The sequence below is a fragment of the Podarcis raffonei genome, chromosome 1 (assembly GCF_027172205.1).
Source record: "Podarcis raffonei isolate rPodRaf1 chromosome 1, rPodRaf1.pri, whole genome shotgun sequence".
Lineage (NCBI taxonomy): Eukaryota > Metazoa > Chordata > Lepidosauria > Squamata > Lacertidae > Podarcis > Podarcis raffonei.
In genome coordinates, this window is record NC_070602.1 from 62,503,808 (window position 1) to 62,527,052 (window position 23,245).

General features: G+C 41.8%; 1 protein-coding gene across 1 annotated transcript in view; it reads right to left on the reverse strand.

Moving 5' to 3' along the window:
* LGR4 (leucine rich repeat containing G protein-coupled receptor 4) overlaps positions 1-23,245 on the reverse strand; it is an 82,125-nt gene that overhangs the window by 30,864 nt on the left and 28,016 nt on the right. The window contains exon 2 of the mRNA XM_053389567.1: positions 11,734-11,805. Coding sequence (XP_053245542.1) covers positions 11,734-11,805 — 72 coding nt within the window. The remainder of the gene's footprint in view (positions 1-11,733; positions 11,806-23,245) is intronic.

Below are 23,245 nucleotides of genomic sequence, written 5' to 3' on the forward strand. Positions count from 1 at the left end.
GCATCAATAGGAGTATAGCATCTAGATCAAGGGAAGTAATAGTGCCACTGTATTCTGCTCTGGTCAGACCTCACCTGTCCAGTTCTGGGCACCACAGTTCAAGAAGGACACTGACAAACTGGAACGTGTCCAGAGGAGGGCAACCAAAATGGTCAAAGGCCTGGAAACGATGCCTTATGAGGAACGGCTAAGGGAGCTGGGCATGTTTAGCCTGGAGAAGAGGAGGTTAAGGGGTGATATGATAGCCATGTTCAAATATATAAAAGGATGTCACATAGAGGAGGGAGAAAGGTTGTTTTCTGCTGCTCCAGAGAAGCGGACACGGAGCAATGGTTCCAAACTACAAGAAAGAAGATTCCACCTAAACATTAGGAAGAACTTCCTGACAGTAAGAGCTGTTCGACAGTGGAATTTGCTGCCAAGGAGTGTGGTGGAGTCTCCTTCTTTGGAGGTCTGTAAGCAGAGGCTTGACAACCATATGTCAGGAGTGCTCTGATGGTGTTTCCTGCTTGGCAGGGGGTTGGACTCGATGGCCCTTGTGGTCTCTTCAAACTCTATGATTCTATGATTCTATGACTCCCACTGCCTTACAGTGGTCTCCTTGGAAGTAGGGAAACAGCCAGCTAAATTCAAAGTCTCCTGCTTAACAACTTCAACCCATCTCCTCTCCTTCCTCTCCCAGGCATCTCAACAACTAAGATGCTCTAGCAGTGTAAGCCACATGGGAGGACAACTAGCCCATGAGTGTGTTCAGAAACCAGTACAGACCAGAGATCCAATTCAGCAGTGTATTCAAAAAAAAAAAAATGTAATAAGGAAGAGGGGGAGAAATAGCAAGCTTCATTTGTTCCAGTATTATGACATGAGAGGGGAGGAAAGCAAACATCTTTTTATCCACTTCTTCCACACCATGCCTGATTTTATAAACCTCTATCAAGCTCCCTTATACCTTATTTTACAAAAAGGTTACTACATTATATTCATTATGCTGACTGAATGAAAGAGTTGTCATACAAAGAAGGAGTTTTAGCCTGCCTTCAAATAGCTGGCAAAATATGTAAACTGAATCCCTTACCTGCTCAGGTCTTTATTAACTTCTATAATGCTAGAACAGCAGACATCCTCTAAGCAAACAAGTGTAGCCTGATCCTGTACTTGTGTACTTGGGAATTAAATATCCCTGTGCTTAGCAGGGATTACTCCCAGGTGAGTGTGTATAGCATTATAACCTTATATTCTCTGCTAATTGGTTAGAATTCATATGAATAAAACCCTCTTACTTTTCCTCATATGATTTTTATTTTATTTTTGTAATTTGGTGTGCATGATTTTTTTTGGACATTCACTTCTGCATGTTTTAGGCATTCAACACTCAAACTAAGCACATCTGCTTGTCTGGCTGATGATATCTATTAAGATATTAGTGAGTTGAATTACACTAATCATCACTGTAAAATTACATTACCACTATTTCCAGCATTTTAGAAAGAACCCAATGATCAAGGCCCCCCATCTTAAAAATGTTTGTAATCCAACACACAAATAAACCTATTTGCCATCATTTTCTGGAAAATTAATTGGCACAAGTTGTTTTAATATTTGAATATGGAAATCACAGCACGTGAATCAAAACTGTCACACACCACCATAACAAAGTAGATTATGGCTAAAGTGTTGATATAGAACACTAACTGCATAAAATCAGAGTTTAAATGTATTTCTATTTAACAAAAGTTATTTTTATTATATTAATATATCATTAAAATGTATTCCTAAGGGGCTACAGACATTATTGCCAGAATAAAAAAAGAACAAAGAATGCCAAATTCTGCACTCCAAATAGCATTGGGGGAGGAGGTAAGTACCAGTATGGTTTTCTTAATTTGCATAATTATACAGAAGTAGGACCAACTATATAGTTGAAGCAGCACTCTTTCCAGTCTTTAATTTGGGTTTTTCAAAACAGTAGTCTTCCATGTGACATAGCAAGCCAATTCTGAAACTGGGAGAACCTTCCAAAAGCAGCTTGTGATATAGCATGGTAGGCTGCTGTCTAAGTGAGAAAAAGGTAAAGCATTCTACTATGCTTTCCCTTGGACACACCTCAAATAATTCTTTCGATACTATCTATAAATACCAAGGAATAACTATGTAATATGAATCACCAGAATAAGAAAGTAGTTCTGCTATCCATCTGAACAATATCATCAACTAAACCAAGGTAAGACTACGTAAACACACACACACACGAGAGAGAGAGAGAGAGAGAGAGAGAGAGAGAGAGAGAACATGAACGACAGTAGTGTTTATAAAAAATGTGATTTCTTTCTCCTCTTACTTGCCCAAAACGTTTCAATGTGAACATGAAGACCAGAGACAACTACTGGTAGCAGCACAAAACTGATTTCCCCTGCTAAGGGAAAGACAACGTTTTTCTTGAAGCAGATTAACCAACATATTCACACCAAGCAGAAGACACATTTCATATTACACAATGTTACAAAAAATAACTTTGGTTAGTCACTGTTGACTAAACTCTTGCTAGGGTTGAGGACAGCAAGTAGAGTTTCATTTTATTCCTTATTTGTACTGCTTCACTCCTTCATGTATTTATTCTTACTCTGTTGATTTCCTCCTGGGCCTCTGCCAAAGATATTGACAGGTGTGCTCAGACCTATGTGCCTCTCTCTAGTGAGTCAGTCAACTGCCTTAACCCAAGCTTGCAAGAACCTGTGTGACATCAGAAGGTCCAATACAACCTCAAGATGTCTTATGGCTAGACATTTCTGATAAGACAGGGCTTGGAAATCTGGAGTATACAGTTGATTCTACCTTAGGAAACAGAATATGAACTGAGGCCCACAGCACTCCAACACATCACACACCCCTTGCCTGATGAAAGATACCAAGTAAAGCCAAAGTTCAGAAGGAAGGGTAACCTTCACATTCACAAGCCTGTTTTTTATAAGTAGGGTTGTTTCAACTGTGGGAAGCATTTATACCTTCTACCTCCATTTCCAGTCAAAAGAGAAAAGAGCAGTTAGAATGACATCCACAAGACAAGCCAAACTTCCAAGCTCAGAAATACAACATGACTTCTTCTTTTTTATGGCTATTCTAATTGCTTGTTTCTTCTGATCAGTTAGACACACACACAAGTGTCCTATTTACTCAACTGATTTGCAGTGCAGAACAATTCAAAACTGCTTCACAGCAGAAAATGAAAATGCCACACACAGGTGATATGTCTTTAGAGTCACACAAAGGGCTCTGTGCTTCATTTCCTTCTATTTCAACAGATTACCAACCTCCTGGGAGTCCCTTTCTCTGCACCGGATAACATGGTGACCTCTTACTAGAACATATGGATGAAATGGCCCTCCTCCATAACTATTATAAGCACCCATGAGCTCTGCAGCTGTACAAATATCATGCCTGAAGTTCAAGGAAAGTTTGAAAACCACATTTACTACAGCTGACATTTAAGTGGATTGACTGTACATTTTTCCCATAGAGAAACAATTAATATTTTCTACCCGAAAGTAGAATGACTGACCAATCTCCTCAAAGATTAAACTAAAGATTAAAGGGATAGTCTTGGCACTTTATTGACTTAGGCTATTTATAGGCCTATAACAAAAGGTGCTCTGGGTGGCTTGCTTGACAACCATATTAGTGATGCTCCAGCAGCAGAAGCAGAACCACTTTGTGACTTTTCTGACAGTTAGCGAAGCTCAAGTTCAGGGCAAATCTGCTCAACTATGTGAAACAAGCAGAAGATGCACGCGAACTGAAAAAAGCATAATTGTGAATGGCTCAACACAAACCCAGTATTATGACAACATGCTAAGAAGTGTTGAAATCGAGGAAAACCTAGATTGTTGAGCTAAAACCTACATAACTTGAACTATTCATAAGCCCATACGCTCTGAAAGGTCCACTGGAAAAATGAATTTATGTTCATTGCAACACATAAAAAGTGGTTATGAAATCAATCTTAAGAAGTTAACTAAAAACCTTAATGTTGATAGCGGAGACAAAGAGTGGAATTCAACATCCCATGGCGAACATCACATTAACACAAGCACTGTAGCTTCCAGATGGAACACTCCCTCCCTTCTCCCCTGCACAGTTCTGGAGGTTCTCCTGTGTTCCCCAAGACAATATTGGGGGGGGGCAAGGTAGGGGTACAGCCAAGGGGTGCAGCTGCCCCCTATATCAATTTTAAAAATACAAATCTGATATTCTGTCCCTCTCCTAACAAAAATCCTGAGCAAGTTCCATTGTGCAAGCACAAGTCCTCAGGCAGGGCACTGATTAGGGCTGCCATATGTCCAGACACAGCCAGGATTCAGCAGTTGGAAACAGTGTCTAGGCAGAAATCACTAAAATGCCCAGGTAAATCCAGATGTATGGCAACCCATGTCTGAAGTGTAGATTTTGGTGAATGTTCTTAAAAATAGCTCAAAAACTTCCTTTTTTTGAGATTTTGCAAAAAAGAAAGCGTACAACAACTTCGGGCCAAACTGAAAAAAGCTCAGTAACTTCCAAAACAAAGTAGCATAAAAATAAAGCAAGAAACAAGGCAAACACAATACTGTTCAACATCAACACATAATAATTTTTTTAAAAAAACTAATGAGAAGTGGGTGCTAAATACCAGCCTAGTGTCAGCTGGCATAACCCCTCTGGGAAGGCACATTCCACCCATGACGCATCAACACAATTCTAGGGAGTAGCTTCTCATACAGTTTCAACCACAAAGGGGTTGGAGAGTCATTTTTAAAAAAGAGATAGGCATAAAGAGGTCTGGTTCAGACATAACTCTAAACCAAAGCTCAGTATTATGGAAACAACAATCACAGGTAGCAAGTAGGTGCACACACCCCTACCGGTTTTTGTGAGCTGCTCTGTGCTTTTAACTAAATGAATTTAGGACTTAGGGACACCAGTTTGCTGTTAATTTATTCCACAAATCTGTATTATTTTTTCAAATAAAACATCCAATAAAAAAAATTAAGGGGGAAGATAGGACTGAGGGGTTATATTAAGACTTAAATCACACTGGAACCTAACATAGCCAATATTTTAGTGTTGTTAATGGAACACGGTGCTTTGGATGTGATGCTGTCATTTACTGTGCTAGCCTGTGAGTTACACAGAACTCAAAATATTGGCAGCATAAATTATTTTTATGAAAAAGAAGGAATCTTGGAGCAAGACTGCATCACAGAAGCTGACCTCACAGTTACACCACCACCCTACCTTTTGTATTTATTTATTTTAAAATTTTCCTCACTTCTTATACAGTTTGTATAGCATCTTACCTAAATAAGTAGTTCTGGAGAACTCAAAAGCTTGCAACACTTATGTGGCATTATAAAGATATTGTCCAACTGGATTTCAGGGTGTTTTCCAATGGCCCAACAAAGCTACATTTGTTTTTAAAATACCTATTTTTAGTGAAACACAGCAACCTGTGCAGAAATATAAATTCCTTTGTAAGGAAGGCGGGTAAATTGCAGGCAAATACTCACGAGAATTTTATTTTTTGTATCACATGCAGGGCTGTTGCATATTCATATTAAGGTACGTAGGTGCCTCTGTGGTCTAAACCACTGAGCCTCTTAGGCTTGCTGATTGGAAGGTTGTCAGTTCAAATCTGTGTGGTGGTGCTGAGCTCCTGCTGCTCTGTCCCAGCTTCTGCCAACCTAGCAGTTTGAAAGCATACCAGTGCAAGTAGATAAATAGGTACAGCTGCAAAAGGAAGGTAAATGGCATTTCTGTACGCACTGGCACTTGTCACAGTCCTCCGTGCACCAGTAGTGGTTTAGTCACGCTGGCCACCTGACTCAGAAAGCTGTCTGTGGACAAACGCTGGCTCCCTCAGCCTGAAAAGTGAGATGAGCACCGCATACCACAGTCATCTTTAACTGGACTGTACCATTCAGGGGTCCTTTACTTTTACCTTATATTCATATTATGTTTGTTTAAAGAGCATACCTCATTAAATGAGCTGGCAAAGCCCTTGGTGATCAGCTGCTCTTTATAGACTCTGATCAATTCCATTTCAGTCATTTGTAAATTACTTTCACACAAGTATCTGTTATAGAGAAAGACAAGAGAATTTCGACTATATTCCTAAGTATTGTAAGATTCCTATGGAGAAAATTAAAAGTTGCTAAGTGCAAAACAGAGCAGTGAATAATACAAATCCATGCCCTGCTTTTCATCTGTGTATAAACTGAAACACTCATATTTATGGCTGCCCTTGTGATAATTAGAAGTCACCATCATGTAAACAACAAACTTTGCAAAAGGCCATGGGGGAGGAGGGGAGATTAAACCAGCTAATTATAGTAACCTGGCATGGAGAGGCCAAAATGAACCATAGAAAACAAAGACATATATATGAGAATGTGAAGCATGCCTGTTTTAGTTTGTGGCATACTAAAAGGCTCCTGTGTGGCACAACAGAAGCAAAAGAATGCCTACCAAGTCAGGGTAGCATGAAACACCTGGACACAGTTTAATATAGATCCCTTCTGTCTCATCTATCTTAATTCAGCTTTGGACATTAATTTTCTTTTTGGATGTTGGGTTTTTTTAATGAATGTGCATAACTTAAAATTGATTCCCAAAACTGCCCTTTCTAATGAAGGTGCCAGTCCCCCACCCTTTTGTTTCTCCCCCCTTTTTAAAAAAACCCTTCTCCTCCTGCCTAGTTAAGAAATCCCTTTCTTGTAACAGACTCCAATCTCCTTCAGTGGAAAGTGAAGCAGGTAGGAATTTCACCTTAACTACCAATATACACCTGAGAGGAATTTTTTAAAAAAATTTTATGTATGATTTTCAATTTTATACACTTCAATAATTTTACAATCATTTTAACATTTCTAAACTTGACTTCCTTTCCCCTTTCTGCAGTTCCTTGAATTTATTTTTTACATGTTCTGCATATTCCAAATTAACTTAATCATTTATTCATCTACCACCTGAAAGGTCTTAGCAGCCTTCTCCTGCAAATTCACATACTTCATTTTCTTCCTTCTGATTAGGATACTGAGTCCTCTGTCCCATCAACTCCCTTCTCCTATAACTCATTTTTAAAGTAAGCAGTTTAGAGATGAGCTTTCTGTGTGCCATCTCTCTCCAGCTTTGACTGAAGCTGGTCAGGATCAGGCTCCATGATCCCTTTTCACCAATGGAGAACAATCCCCAGTTGGTAAGCAGCAGGGTGCAATGGAGCTGCCACCGTCAGCACCACCACCCTGTAATTCATGCAGGTCAAGACAGAGGCAGGCAAAAGCCTGCTCTGGGCTATACCAGTCTAAGAGTTGGCATCACAATGGGGCTGGCTCAGGATCCATTGAATTGCAGATCAGATAATCCCTTCCCCTAGAACATCCAATTTGTGGGCTTTCTGCAGGCTTCCCACCGGTAATACTTCTGTCCACTTTCAGTGGTAGAACAAGGATGTCTGTGCTGGTGTCACTCAACAGAGGAAGCTGGTGAACCTGTTCTAAGTTGGGTGAAAGGAAACCACTGTACCACCCTAGCATGTAGGATTGGGTTTTTGGATTGCATCCCAAGTCTATTAACTGGGGGGGGGGGGAGGGCAGGAAGCATTGGCTTACATGCCTTTTATGAAAGTGTTCTCTACTTATTTTTAACACCAACAGGGAACTGAAAGGCCTAGAGCCTTTTGAATTCAGTTGTAGTAAGATTGGCAATGCCCAGTAGCATTTGTTTTCATGCATTTTGTTTTGTGAATGAGACCTAAATTTATCCAGCAGTGTAAGCAAACGCACTAAAATGACCATGCAGCCATTCCAATGTATCATAGGAGGACTAGATGTTGCAACTCAACAAATTGTAACTCTTTGTCGTAATAAATGCATCCTATTTTCATTACAGTTAGCAGAGGGTGTTTCAGGTTTGCCTGTTAATCCAAGTCAGAAAACTAGAGCACACGGCATCAAAAAAAGGTCAACAAAATATGTAGTTGAAGTATGTCTGCTATTTTGTGCTGCTTTCCTTGAGGCTCTTGTTCGTGGGTGGAACCTTTTTGTATCAGAGAGTTTGGACGAAGTAGGCTGGTGAGTTTTTTAGTTTCTGTGCTTCTGGGGATTTCAGATTCTTCGCTCCCAATTCCCACGCTGGAAAAATACTACTCACTGGGAAGAAAATAGCTGTTGTCACAGAAGACTTAAGAGGACCAGTGAAGAAGCCTGCTAAGAACTTCCTTGCTTTTTTTCTAAGAAGAAGAAAATATTAGCAGGAAATTCCTGACTCCACCCAGACCCTATTAAGTGCAATGCCGCCCACTGACTATTTACACGTCTCCCCCACCACTCCTAAAAAAAACACCAAATAAACATGCAGCAACAACACTTAAAGAAATCAGCACTGTTGAAACATCTGGTAGTTGAAGCAGTGGCATTGTGGAGCAAAAACAGGAATGGGGAGCACAGAACTTTTTTTCTGAGGAGAAATTATGACACTAGGGTAACTAACTAACAGACACTCCTTGATCTGGCAAGTGACTGAGGTGATAATGACACTTTCAAGTTTTGCTATTGAGACAGGTTAGCAAATAGGAAGTCAGAGAAGGAGGAAATAACCAAGCAGAGGCTAGATACTTCTTCCTTTGATGGGTTCACTACTTCATGCTAGCAGTTTAAATGGCAACATTTCTTTGAAATATTTTTAAACGCTAAAGGATGCATTTCAGCTACCTGAAAACCTTTTGCTAAAGGTCACACTGTGTTTTACTAATTGAACCTATGCAGTCAGAAGAAAGGATTGCCAAATGCAATAAGGGTTCGCACCTAGAAAACTATGCTTAAGACCGCAGTCATAGCAAGACAAACCATGAGCTGTAAACTCAAGGAACAAACCTTGGATACACCCATTGATTGTTTGTAGCAAGACAAATCACAAGCCTGGATTTGGACAGCACACTAAGCCAGGGTCACTCTTATACCACTTTGACTGTCATGGCTTTCCCCAAAGAACCCTGGGAACCTATTAGGGTGCTGAGAGTTAAGAGCCCTCATAGAACTATAATTCCTAGCCCCCTTAACAAACTACAGTTCACAATATTTTTGGTGGGAGCCATGAGTGCTACAGTGGCACAGGAGCAATTTAAATGTATGATGCGGCAGCTAGACTGGTGACTGGGAGCGGCCGCCAAGACCATATAACACCGTCTGAAGGAGCGTCTCCTCCCCCATCGTTCTGCCCGGACGCTGAGGTCCAGCTCCGAGGGCCTTCTGGCGGTTCCCTCACTGCGAGAGGCCAAGTTACAGGGAACCAGGCAGAAGGCCTTCTCGGTAGTGGCGCCCGCCCTGTGGAACGCCCTCCCATCAGATGTCAAAGCGATAAACATCTACCTGACATTCAGAAGACATCTTAAGGCAGCCCTGTTCAGGGAAGTTTTTAATATGTGACATTTTAGTGTATCTTTCATCTTTGTTGGAAGCCGCCCAGAGTGGCTGGGGAAACCCAGCCAGATGGGCGGGGTACAAATAAATAATAATAATAATAATAATAATAATAATAATAATAATAATAATAATTACCCATATATTAGTTCACAGCAGTACAACAACCATAATCTCCTTTCCAGGAACCCACACGTTTGTGCTAAGCCATAGTTTAGCTTCGCTTTATGTGTGAACCAGGTCATGGTGACACTATTCACACATTTGTATACTTGGATACAGAGTGTGAGTATGTTTCTTTTCTCTTGTATAGCTTTTCGAGCTTGATAATGTGCATGATGAAAAAGACACACCTTAAATTCTTTTCATTTTTGTAGCAAGGGAACAGAAATATGTTAGACTGTTGCACCAGAAAGGCAAGTAATAAATTAAATCAGGATTTCTCAGTCCCATAATAAAATGGAAAATTTTTCTATGCTTCTTCTTCTTCCTAAGCACTATCATTACAGTTTGCAATAAAGATACTTTGGGTATTGTGCAATGGAGTTCCAAGTAGATAGTGGCTAAAGGTTCTGCCTTTCGGCTCCTCAACTCAAGACACACCCCAAGTTTACAGAAGTTACATAAAAACTGAAACACCCACATAGTTTGGTTTTATTGCTTTGTACTTATAGGCAGAGGTGGGGGTAGGGAGAGATGAATGCAAGTCATTCAAAGAGTTGCTTATTTATTTTAAACATATAGAAACACCTGAGGAGATGGACACCAACATACTATACAGCAAATATTTATATAGAAATATTTATATATAAAATAAAACATGCAACACAGTTTTCAATCTATTATATAAAGCACCTGGTATAACTTGCCTCCTTTAATATTAATAAATGTCTATTATTTATTAACTTAGCAATTATATAGTGCTGTTAGGATGTTTAAAGTGTTCCACATATTATTAATTTTTTTCCTGGTACGTTGCAACACTCTGCAAGGCAGCTTGGTAGTATCATCTCCTCTATATTCTGGGACAGGGACTAGGACTGAAGACAATGGCTTGTCTATGGCCACCCACCTTTCGAATCATTGCCAAAGCAATGTTTGCATCAAGGATCTCCCTGCTCACATTCTCACGTAGCCAATTACCACCCTTGTGCATTTTATTTTGAGCCTGTTACCAATTAAACAGTAGCAGCTACAACCAATATTTAAGATTTTTTGCATTAAATGGCATTATTCTGAATCAATTTGTAGTGCTATTAATATTCTATAAACTTGCATGGAACTGTTCTACTGTGTCATATTTAAGCAATCATTTAAAACAGGGTAGGTAACCTTTGGACCTCCAGATGGAGAACTCGAGAAGTTGTTGGACTCCATCTCCCAACAGCCCCAGCCAGCAAGCCCAACAATGACTGAAGGGGCACAAGCTAACCACATCTGCCTAAAAAAGAATATAGGCACTACCCTAATCTCTGAGAGATTCCCAAGCTATTCGTTGAGGGTTTTCAACTTAAATTTGTCTTTAAAAAGAAAAAAAAAGCACTCTCAGTATGCTTTGAGTGTGCCACACCACTGTTGAGGAATTATTAAAAAGGGAGCTGTATTTTAATGGAGTAAAAGAAGATACAATATGTCACAGGGTTTTCTACTTTAAGCTTATTTTTTCTTGCTACTTCATTGCCCGTTCTGTCCATGTTCACGTCCACGTTCTCAAACCCCTTCTCATTTATGTTCGGTTGGGGCCATGAGTGAGGAATACACTTTCACATGAAACATTTAAGGAAATGGGATGCATTTAATGAGCACATCTGGTTGTTTCTCACAAAGTCTCACTTTCTCAACACTTCCCAACCTTTACACACCACACACACACACACACACACACACACACACACCACACACATACACACACACAGAGTACTTGTCCCAACCTAGGCTGATGGGAACCACAGTAACTATAGCACATTTTATAAAAGCTATGCAATCAGTCTAGCATAGCTCCATTTAAAACAGTGGTAATTGCACAGTCCCTGTGTTATCTTTGGATAGCACTGTAATTAAGCCTATGTCATCACTGCAATCACAATTAAAATAATTACTATAAAAAAGGTTCCATGTAAATAGCATCCTGGCTTTGAAGCACATATAGGATTTTTAAAAACTATTAAGTACAATGCCTTCTTTGTTCACAGTTGATTCACATATCACTATTTACTTTTACATGCATTTCTCAGACAACATTTACTCACACCCCATGCCACAAAAGTGGGTTAGATTCAATACTCACAACTCTTCAAGGTAAGGAAAATTCTTGAATGCATCTTCTGGTAACCTTGTTATATTGTTCATACTGATATCCCTAGAAAAAACAAGAGAAGAAAAAGAATTGCTGTGTGAACAAAATGTGCCGATTAAGTAGCGTTTCTGGAACACAAATCTAATTAAGTCTACTGTGAGAATAAAAAGGTGACATGGGGAAAAGAAATGAAAGCTAAATGTTTCAAAACTCGATAGTGTGAAAAATGTTTCAAGAGAGAATCTAGTATATTACACAAAATCAATTTTTTCCTATTAAATATTTAAACCTGTATTAAAGGTCATGCCTGTATTAAAAGTCATGCTCCAGATGTATATACCAATAGCCAAACTCATTCTCCATGTACAGTGGTACCTCTGGTTATGAACTTAATTCCTTCCGGAGGTCCGTTCTTAATCTGAAACCATTCTTTACCTGAGGTACCACTTTAGCTAATGGGGCCTCCCGCTGCTGCTGCGCCGCAAGAATGCAATTTCTGTTCTCATCCTGAAGTAAAGTTCTTAACCCAAGGTACTACTTCCGGGTTAGCGGAGTCTGTAACCCAAAGTGTTTGTAATCCGAGGTACCACTGTACCAGTCTTTATAAAGATAAGACAGCAGCAGGAATGTATCAGCAGGCTTGGGGGAGCCTGAAAACACCAAACAGAACCACCTAATAAGAACTGAGCATGCTCAGTGGGCATGGAATATTGGGGAGGTGGGGAAAAACTGAGGGGTAACTGAATGGAGTATCCTGAAAAAGGGCATGGCATAGCTGACACCATGAAAAGGTGCTTTCAAACCTCAGCACTCAGCACACCTGTAACAGAAAACAAGCTGGTTCCCACTATCATATGGGAACAGGCTAGAGTCAGTGTGGTGTGGAAAGACAGTGTGGTGTAGTGGTTCAAATGCTGGAGTAGGACCTGTGAGACCAGGGTTCAAATCCTCACTTAGCCAATAAGCTCACTGGATGAGCTTGGGCCAGTCACCATCACTTACATATCACAGGTGGATTTGAGAGGGGGAAATACGAAGAGAACCATGTACCCGAGCTCCTCCGAGGAAAGGTAGATATAAACATAGTATATAAATACATGGAGAAGATACTTGGAGCCCAAACATTTCACTCATCCTTGGGTAACTTGTTTGCCTGTATCTTCCTGCCAAGTGGCAAACATCATCAGATGCAGAAGTGGGGTAAAATGTGTGGTTAAATGCATCCTTTATTTCTTAAATGGGTACCCAAGATGGTTGCTTATATGGACTCTCTGTCCCTTCACAGAACTACAACACCCTTTGTATTCTTTGGGCAGTAGTCACAACAAGTGTGCACATAAACTCTATGCATTCTATTAAAGCTACTCTTGTACTACTCGCAGTAGTAAAAAAATAAAAAAAAATAAAAAATTCAAATGTGACCACCCAGCATTCAGGCATACTGTCTGCTTGAGAGAGAGAAAAGCACAACTATCAATGAATGCATTCAGACCTGATAAAATAAAACCCCTCCGGCAAATGAGGCTTCTGGGACAGCTGACAAGAATAGCAAGAACATGCCTCAGCTCTACCACAGTCATACGTTCCTGCAAAACCTATAAAAAAAGACCTCAAGGTAATAGTTTTAAGCAGATTTCAATTTCAGCCCATGAACAAATGCAGGCAAGTGCTTACATGATAGGTATGCAGGGCAATTTGTTTGTTTCCCCTTACAGCTCGCTGAAAGCACAACTCTGCAGAGTATTTTTCTTTATACAGAACCATTACCTGCTCTATCAGAGGTCTGTTTAGAGCAGCTGAAGTGGAGAAGACAAAGGAAAAAGGGTGATGACCCAGAGCATTTCAAAAATATTTACTTTTGGGTGTGAAATGTTTCTCAAAAACCATGAACTGCTTTGCTTCAATCTAAAAAAAAGAGAACATGATAAGTTTGGCTAGAATCAAATCCACTTAAAGTTATTTCTATTTTATTTTTTAAAATTCTTATCTACTCTCATCTGCTCACTTCTTAACCTATACCTCTATTGCACTTTCTCCTTTCGCATTACTATGGTGGATGTGTATACTGTACAAGAGTTATTCCCATGTTTTTATAGGGTGGTACAAAACAAAATTATTGTTGTGAAGAATGGAGTTTGTATTGACCATGGCAGTGTCATCTTTACTACCAGAATTCAGTTTTCTTACTTTAGGACGGTTTTGTTTTAACTAGTTGTCACAGAAGCAGTGGTATTTATTATAAAATCCAAAGGAATAAACAATTTCCCCCAAAAAAATCTCTAGTTACATACACAGAATCAAATTATCTAGCTGCCTGGTTCAAACAAACACATACCATCTGCCATATTACTGCCAGTTTCATACTTTAGATATAAAGGTATTAAAGTTGCCTGATAGAATTTGACATATCAGCAAACAGAATAAGTTGTCTGGTGCTCATCAGCCAGAAGAGACATTTATTTTGGCTTTTGTAACACTATGTTTAGAGTGCATCTAGAGTTGCAAAGGAGTTTATTCAGAAAAGAATGGAAGATACTTCGCCAAATATTGCAAATAACTTCTGAACAGCAAACAAGAAAATATCTGAAGTGGCAGGTTTGGCCCTGATTTTCAACAAATAAATGAGCAGCTGGAGAGCTCACTGGGTTTACAAATTGGATTGTTTGGGCTAACTTTGATTGGGACTGGCTGGACACCAAGATTCTAGCGTGGGTGCAGAGCGAGAAAGGCAACCGAAAGAAACGACAGAGAAAGGAGAGAGGAGGAAGACACATTACCTTACTTGCCCTACCTATCCTTTTAACTTTTGGGAATTTTATGTCACAGCCATAAAGCCAGAGTCATATTTTACTTTTGAAAATATGGTACAAAAAGCACCAAAGCCTCAAAGGCAAAACACATGCAGGGCATCATCAGTTGTGAGGGATGCACAATTTTTATTGTAGGGATGCCTAACCTCATATAAAGCAGTGGGAAAATCCGCCCTGATCACCACAGTCCACCTTGTGCACATGGCTTTTATACTTCTATTATAGGAGCCGCAATCCTCTGCAATGTTATATAAACTGATCCTTCCTCATGTCAGAATGACCAATTAATAAGCTTATAGCAACTTCATCGTTTATTTAACAGTCTCAGGCAACAACCAGTTTCAATCAATTTTTTTAAAAGGTGATCAGCTCCTTGACAAGCTGTACTCTTAGCATATTTACGAGACACTTAACCCATTAAGTAAAGGTCCATGAGGGATAGCTCAGTTGGTAGAGAATGACTCTAAATCTCAAGCTTGTGGTTTTGAGCCCCACTGTGGGCAAAAGATTCCTGCATTGCAGGGGGTTGCACTGGATGATCCTTGTTGTCTCATTCACCTCTACAATTCTATGGTTCTAAGTGCATCTAAAGTCACAACTCAGCTCTTCCTTCCAAGTGCCATGAACACGCAATTTCACTCATGAGGCTGCACTGCTTCCTCAACTAGATGGTTCCATAAACCCTTTGTAGTCTATGTCTAACTCACACAGGAGACTGGAATGCAGCCCCAATTTGAGTGGAATAGAAACAGCTTTTTCACAGAAACAGTACAAAACTGCTTAGCAGAATAATTGTAAAAAGGCACTCTATAATTCCATAGAGCAGCAGAAAAAAGTCAAAATTTTAGTGTAATTGAGGGGAACCAACATTTGAAAGTGACATGGTGGAGCTAGTCCATTGGTAAATGGTTGGTGGGCCATACTCGCCATTGAGCAAGTAGTTTGAAATACCATTTTATCACATGGTTCAAGAAAAGCTACCGTATTTTTCGCACGATTGGACGCACCGGACCATAGGGCGCACCTAGTTTTTTGGGGGGGAAATAAAGGGAAATTTTTTCCCCTTTATTTCCCCCCCCCAAAAGCAGGTCAGGGAAACCGAACCAGGTCGAGGAACAGCGGGATAGTGGCGCTGCGCCTCCCTGCTGTCCCCCGAGCTTGTGGGGCTGGCTGATGTCTGCCTGGCGCGAGGGGCGCTCTGCTTCAGGGCGCCCCACCCGCCGGGCGGCAGGCTGCTATCCGCAGCTTGGAGAGCCTTGCAGGGAACTCCTGCAGGGCTCCCCACCCTGCGGATGTCTGCCCGGCGCGAGGGGCGCTCTGATTCAGGGCGCCCCACCCGCCGGGCGGCAGGCTGCTATCCGCAGCTTGGGGAGCCTTGCGGGGAACTCCTGCAGGGCTCCCCACCCTGCGGATGTCTGCCCGGCGCGAGGGGCGCTCTGATTCAGGGCGCTCCACCCGCCAGGCGGCAGGCTGCTATCCGCAGCTTGGGGAGCCTTGCAGGCAACTCCTGCAGGGCTCCCCACCCTGCGGATGTCTGCCCGGCGCGAGGGGCGCTCTGATTCAGGGCGCCCCGCCCGCCGGGCGGCAGGCTGCTATCCGCAGCTTGGGGAGCCTTGCAGGGAACTCCTGCAGGGCTCCCCACCCTGCGGATGTCTGCCTGGCGCGAGGGGCGCTCTGATTCAGGGCGCCCCACCCGCCGGGCGGCAGGCTGCTATCCGCAGCTTGGGGAGCCTTGCAGGGAACTCCTGCAGGGCTCCCCACCCTGCGGATGTGTTCCCGAAGCGCCGGGCGCTCTGCTTTCAGGGCGCCTGACGCTCCGGGAAGCAGGCTGCTATCCGCAGCCTAGACATCCCTGCGGGACCTCCCGCAGGGTTGCCTAGGCTGCGGATGTGTTCCCGAAGCGCCGGGCGCTCTGCTTTCAGGTCGCCCGACGCTCCGGAAAGCAGGCTGCTATCCGCAGCCTAGACATCCCTGCGGGATCTCCCGCAGGGTTGCCTAGGCTGCGGATGAGTTCCCGAAGCGCCGGGCGCTCTGCTTTCAGGTCGCCCGACGCTCCGGGAAGCAGGCTGCTATCCGCAGCCTAGACATCCCTGCGGGATCTCCCGCAGGGTTGCCTAGGCTGCGGATGAGTTCCCGAAGCGCCGGGCGCTCTGCTTTCAGGGCGCCCGACGCTCCGGGAAGCAGGCTGCTATCCGCAGCCTAGACATCCCTGCGGGATCTCCCGCAGGGTTGCCTAGGCTGCGGATGAGTTCCCGAAGCGCCGGGCGCTCTGCTTTCAGGGCGCCCGACGCTCCGGGAAGCAGGCTGCTATCCACAGCCTAGACACGCTAGCGGAGCGCTAATCCCGAAGCTTGGGGCTGCGGAGCTCAGCGCGCCCCAAGCTTCTGGGTGCCGGCAAGGTCTAGACGGCTAGCGGAGACCTTGCCGGCACCCAGAAGCTTGGGGCGCGCTGAGCTCCGCACGCCCCAAGCTTCGGGATTAATGCAGCGCTCCGCTAGCCGTGGGAGAGCTGGGTCTCCCACGGCTAGCGGATAGCTTCCTGAAGCCTGGAGAGCGAGAGGGGTCGGTGCGCACCCACCCCTCTCACTTTCCAGGCTTCAGCGAAAGCCTGCATTCGCTCCATAGGACGCACACACATTTTCCCTTGCTTTTTAGGAGGGAAAAAGTGCGTCCTATGGTGCGAAAAATACGGTACTTTGAAAGGATTGGCTTGTGAGATTTAAGGTTCAAATTAATAGGCGACAGTTCACACAACATTGAGTCATGGTAGCAGTTTTAATAGGAATACCTCAGAGGCAAGAGAGAAGCTAATACTCTTCACTGACCTGATTCTAGGTACCTTGCCTAATGAAATATTCTTCACTCACTCATCTTATAAATCTATTCCCTTAAACACAGACCATAAAAAAATCCTAACAATTTTAAATAAATTTCTTGATTGAACAAAATACCTTGTTGGCAATAAAAAAGGTAATCAGGAGAGTCTTATCTTTTAAATTACTTGTTTCTTTTATTAAACCAAGTACAATTAACTATATAATCAACCACCTAGAGCAAATGTTAGAACACAGCCTCAAAATTAATTCAGGCTTCCATTAAAGGGTTCCCCAGGGCAACAGTAGAGAGAACAAGAAGCTCTTTTATCAGCATCTGAAAATGGCAGCTGCCTTACTGTGGGAATAAACTAGAATTGATGTGCATAGTAAAATATACAAAGGTTCAAGCCAAGCAACATCATGTGCCTAACATGCTGTTATTCATGTGATGGTCCAACATCAATGAGCCTGAATTGAAACAAAGGCACATCCTGGATGGACCAATGAAAAAAATGTCTTCTGGGTTTCTGGGGGGTTTTCCTGTTGTTATTCTGTCTCTCACAGCTACAATAAACCTACCATTAAAATTAAGGACTGGTCATTTCTCTGTCAGAGGGCAAACAGGCAAATTTAGCAGGGAGTCAAATACTTCCCCCCCCTCACTGTAGCTTACATCAGCCCTGAGGATCCTCTAGTATGGTTCTGAGGATATTCTGCCTTCTCTGTGCTATTTCAAGAAAGAAAGTGAAGCAGGCAGCAGCACCTCCATTTTGTAAGTGGGAGGTGGAGATATGTGTGAATCCTATCTTTGGTCTTGACAGCTAAAGCTGGAACTAACAGTATAGCTGACACTGGTTGGCCTGCCTTACTGCTGAAAGTGCCAGCTGTTACCTTCTGGCTTATACTGAACATGGGAGGGAAAAACTTATCCACAAGTGGGTTGGTGAATCTAATGACAACTGACACTTTGCAAGCAGGTCAGAGACACGTATTCTTTCCAGGGTTCACAGACCAAATACTGGTAGCAACTGCCATCAAATGCAACAAGCACACCAGCAACTGTATCAGGTACAACTTGTTCACACCCTTTTGAGAAGTGCTGTTGCCTGACTTTCTCTAGCTTCCCATCCTACATATTCTCCAACTATAAAGCAGTAGCTGGAGCAAGATTGGGTTGGATTCAAGTGGGAAATAATTCAAATTATCTTGGGATGGTATGAGATGCAGCAGTACTGATGCACCCACATCTCATATAACCAAACTCGACACGAAGAACAACCGCAAGAACAGCTATCTTGATCCGACAAATTAAGAGTGCACTTTGGTGGACACTCCCTGAAACTATATGGTTTGGCAAATTATTTGCCTTGCTCCTGATTCTAGGAATGCTGGAAGACTACTTTCTTTTAAGTAATAAGAACACAGGATATTTCTCACATCTTTCATCCAATAATTTTTGTGGGGGGTTTATCACTGCTGTTTAAGAATGCACAAAGGAAGGGGTGGGTAAAATTCAAGTTTAAGGGATCTACTTGTCTTTTCCCTAGAAAACCAAGGGTCCACCAGCTGTATCCAAGTGGCATAGGAAGGGGCTGGGTGGGTGTATACTAAGAATTAAGGAACAGGACACCTCTTGTGTGTATCTCAGCCCGGGAATTTGTTCTCAGTTCCAGATGTGAGCTCACAGTCCTTTCACACAAAAAAACCATTCTTCACTTCCTCTCAAGCTTGCTTAGTTTCAGCAGCCTTATGGGGACGGGGGTGGTGGTGGTTTGCTATCATTAAAGTAGGAGTCAGAAATCCTCAGTGATCTACTGCAAATCAGCCAGAGATCTACCACTATATCCTGACCTCTCTTTTGACTGCACTGAACATCCCACCAAGGAGACCGAAATTAAAGCCAGTCAACCATCCTGGGCAATCACAGTTAAGCCTGGTATCAAAGGGTCTTCATTTTTACTTAAAAAACCAACATATTTGAGATTAGCAGCTGTATTTAATCTGGTACTTTATGCCTTACTGGTATTATGTCTCCACATTATTTTAACACCACCTGTCTCTAAACGTTAACTTTAAAACAAAACCAGAAACCTAAAACAGCTACTTATTTTGCAATGGGATAGGAACAGTTGAAAAAGCACAAACATTTATCTGTCTCCTTTATTATGACTGTTCAAAGGGGTTCTATGTTTTCAGCTGTCGTCTTGCAAATGGGAAGGTTTAAGTTTCATAATGGAATTTTTTCCTAAAATGCAGAAGAGAGCATACAAGATGCCACCAGTTCACATTGTAAACCCGGAAAATCTCCATGAAGGACAACATTTCATAAAGATGTGCAATTAATTATATAACACTGAAAGGAGAAGCTCTGCACAAGCTGAAGTGTTTGCTCTCTCTCTCTCCAGATTGTGTTAAATACTATCTGGCTCTTACTTGCACCCTCTTTTTTTTTCTTTCAGTATTTCATAATAAAATCTAAACACCACATAAGATCAGTAGTAAAGCTTGAACAAAGGTCAGTAAGTCCAGGACAACATCACCATAATTTGTAGTTTTAAAGATGTTTAAAATCACATGAAGTTCAACATACGTTAAAACATAGTTTCCTATATGTGAAATATGTAAAAAAATTAAGTCTATGCGTAAAGTATGTAGGAAACAAATTCTTAGCAAGACAGCAAAACCAGCGTTATTTTCCCCAGAATTAATTGAGGGGCAGATCATCTCAATACTTTAGTTCATGTATAACATTCTCTGCTTTCAAGATATGATGTTAGTTTATCAAGGTCACTGGTATAGCCTATTAATGGATCCCAGGTAAGTAAGGGGCCTGGTTTAAAAAGCAACCCCCCAATCAATAGCATTAGTCCTTTTTAATGAGAAGTTTAAAAACAGCAAATCATTTCATGGGCGGAAAAGACCAAGGAATGAATGAGGAGTTGAGGCATACTTTCTCTAAACAATAAGTGATAATTTACTTAGATAAGATCAAAAAGCAATACTAAAAAATAAGATCATTACAATCGAAAAATAAATGGTCCTGTCCTACATTCACAAGTAATATGGGATTTGTTATATTGCTCATAAGTGAGCAAGCTTAACAACACTGAGTTGCAGTTCATTATTTAAAAATATCTAGATCTAGCTTAGAATGTTCAGCAATTACATTTAATTACATGGTGCCAGTATACAACACATGAGCTATGCATGAACACCTGTGGGCTTTTAATCTTTCATAAGAATCATTCTACATGGTACAACACAAGCACCTGTCATTACTTAAGAGTGCTTAAGCAACTGAGCAGTAATAATTACCTACAGTAGGTAGGGAACAGAAACTGAATGTCCACAGAAGGACATTAGCTGTTCTTCAGGATAATTTCAAAGGTGGGAGTGTGGGGGTATGTTGCATGTGTTGGGAGAGAATGGATGATGGCATATTTTCCTTCTATCTCTTCTTTAAGCGCTGGTGCTTAGTTTTAAAGAATAACTGGAACGTTACTGCCAACTTGTCTACCTGGTTTGGTAGCTTGGTGATGGGTGTCCTCCAATGCTGGAAAGAGATATGGCATCTCAGTTCAGCATTTGGCATTGGATTGGCCCATGAACGTACCTAGCTAAGGTAAGGTTACAGTAGGCAAGAATGGCAAATGTTGGCCCTCTAAATTTTTTGATGAATTCCAAATCCCATCAGCCCAGCTAATGGTGAAGGATGACAGGAGTTGTAGTTCAACGAGATCTGGAAGGCCACAGGTTCTCCACCCCTGAGGTGAGGGAAAGACGACACAGCCATAGACATACAACAAAAATATGATCAGAAAAGTACATGAAAATATTGATTACAGCCGGCCTAAGCTTAAATTCCTCGTCACAACTCTGTGACGCTCTCCAACAGAACATGTGCATGTTGAGATACTCTTCAAACAGAACTCTGCTTCCCCCCTCACAATTACAGCCATCAGGAGGCTGTGCAAATGCCTCAGAGGAAAAAGGGAGCATAGGCAGATGGACAATATTTGTGATTAGGACAAATAATGGCTTGCCAATCAAAATTTGTTGAATCCTGACTAGCATTTAAAATTTTGTCTAGCCTACTCTATTTGAGAAAATCAGCATTTAAAGCCCAACAAAATGTTCCAGTCCTGCCAAAAATGCTAATCAGAAAGAACAGAATTTCTCTATCAATTTGCTTGTTCTTTCACCCACACATACGGTTTCTAAAACTCAGTATGAGAATTAGAAACACCTGGCTGATCTCGCTTGTAGACTGGCTAGGGATTCCACAGCCCTGAAATGATCCTAGTAAAACAGTTGAAGCAGTGGCCAAGACTGACTTCATTTTATAGACTGAGCACATGCCAAGGATGCTTAATGGAGTTTACCATCCAGAACACGAAGCTGCAGTGGGAAAACTGCTGGAAATGCAAGACTACACAGGGAAATATGAATTACTCCCACTGCATATGGAGGGAGGGACAAAGATTCCACACTCTGGCTGGAGAACAAGCTGGCTCCTGGAATGGGAAATACTGGTGGGGCCACAGTTTGGAACCTTTTCCCACATTGTGGGAAGGGAAGGATGCATTCCCTTCTTGGAAATCTTCCAGGGGCCACATACTAGTGAAGGGAAGGGCCAGAGGTAGAAGTGGTTGGAAAAAGAAACGACAACGTTACCTTTATACAGTGGGCTATAGCTAGTACATATGCTCGCCACAACCCTTCTCGATCACCCATCCATGCAAGTAAGAGGCATTAACAAAGTTCAAGAACAATAACACTGAAGGTTACAAAACAAGGCTGGTAAGGAGTGTGGCCTGGAGAGACTTCCAAGGACCAGGGCCGCATTCAGTCCCTGGGGCGGAGGTTCCCCATCCAGTGTGTGTGTGTGTGTGTGTGTGTGTGTGTGTGTGTGTGCGTGTGTTTGTGTGTGCAACCAATCCAGTATTCATAATTTAGATGGTTCAAATAAAAAGGCTGCATGATTAAGTGCCCCAGTTTCTGCTCAAGTGCCCAGATGCATTGATAACAACATCTCCAGTAAAATAATGGAACTTTGATAGCCTTCAGTGGAGCTAGCATTATATAGCCATTTTTTTTACATACTACCGTGAACCAATGCCTTCCTGCTAAAACGTGCCATAAGGAGGAGACTGGAACTGTAAAAAACACAGAAGTGTCTGTGCAAGTGTGGAAAAAGAAGCCCAAAGCAGCTTCTGCCAGATTTCAGAAAGAATTAAAAAACCCACATAACTTTAAACCTTTTTTCCCCCAACTCTTCAAATTTTAGAAAGTGTCCAAATATTGTGTTCCCCACTTAATCATCTAAATTTATTTCCTGTATGTGTGATCGTTTAAAGAGAAAAAAGGTTTTGCTGACGATCATCATGTTTCAACAAAGCACCTTTAAACCTCTGCACAGAATTTTCTAAGCAAGCTTAACCTGTTTGCTGCCTGATCACAGAAATTAATACTGCAAGTTTCATTCAGCCATTTTCAAGATCTGGGCCCTCTGCCACAGGTTTATTTAATTATAACATTTACAAAATGAATTAGGCAGTTGTCTGCATTTGAATAAAATCCTCTAGTAGGGGGGGAAATATTGGACTAACACAGTACCTTGCATATGAAAGTCAGGTCTGGACACAAGCTCCTATCTCTGTTATGATGTTATGATGTAACAAAACTTTACAAAACATAATGGAGCAAATCTATCTAAGGTGCTTTCCATTTGGGATGAAATTAGGTCAAATATGACTGTCACACATTAATACAGTTAACAGTTCTGGGCAGAATCTATCCCATTAAAATTAACGATTTGCACACGGCATCAAATCATTCTAATAACAGGAAACAGCAAACTATGGCAATTTCTTAAAG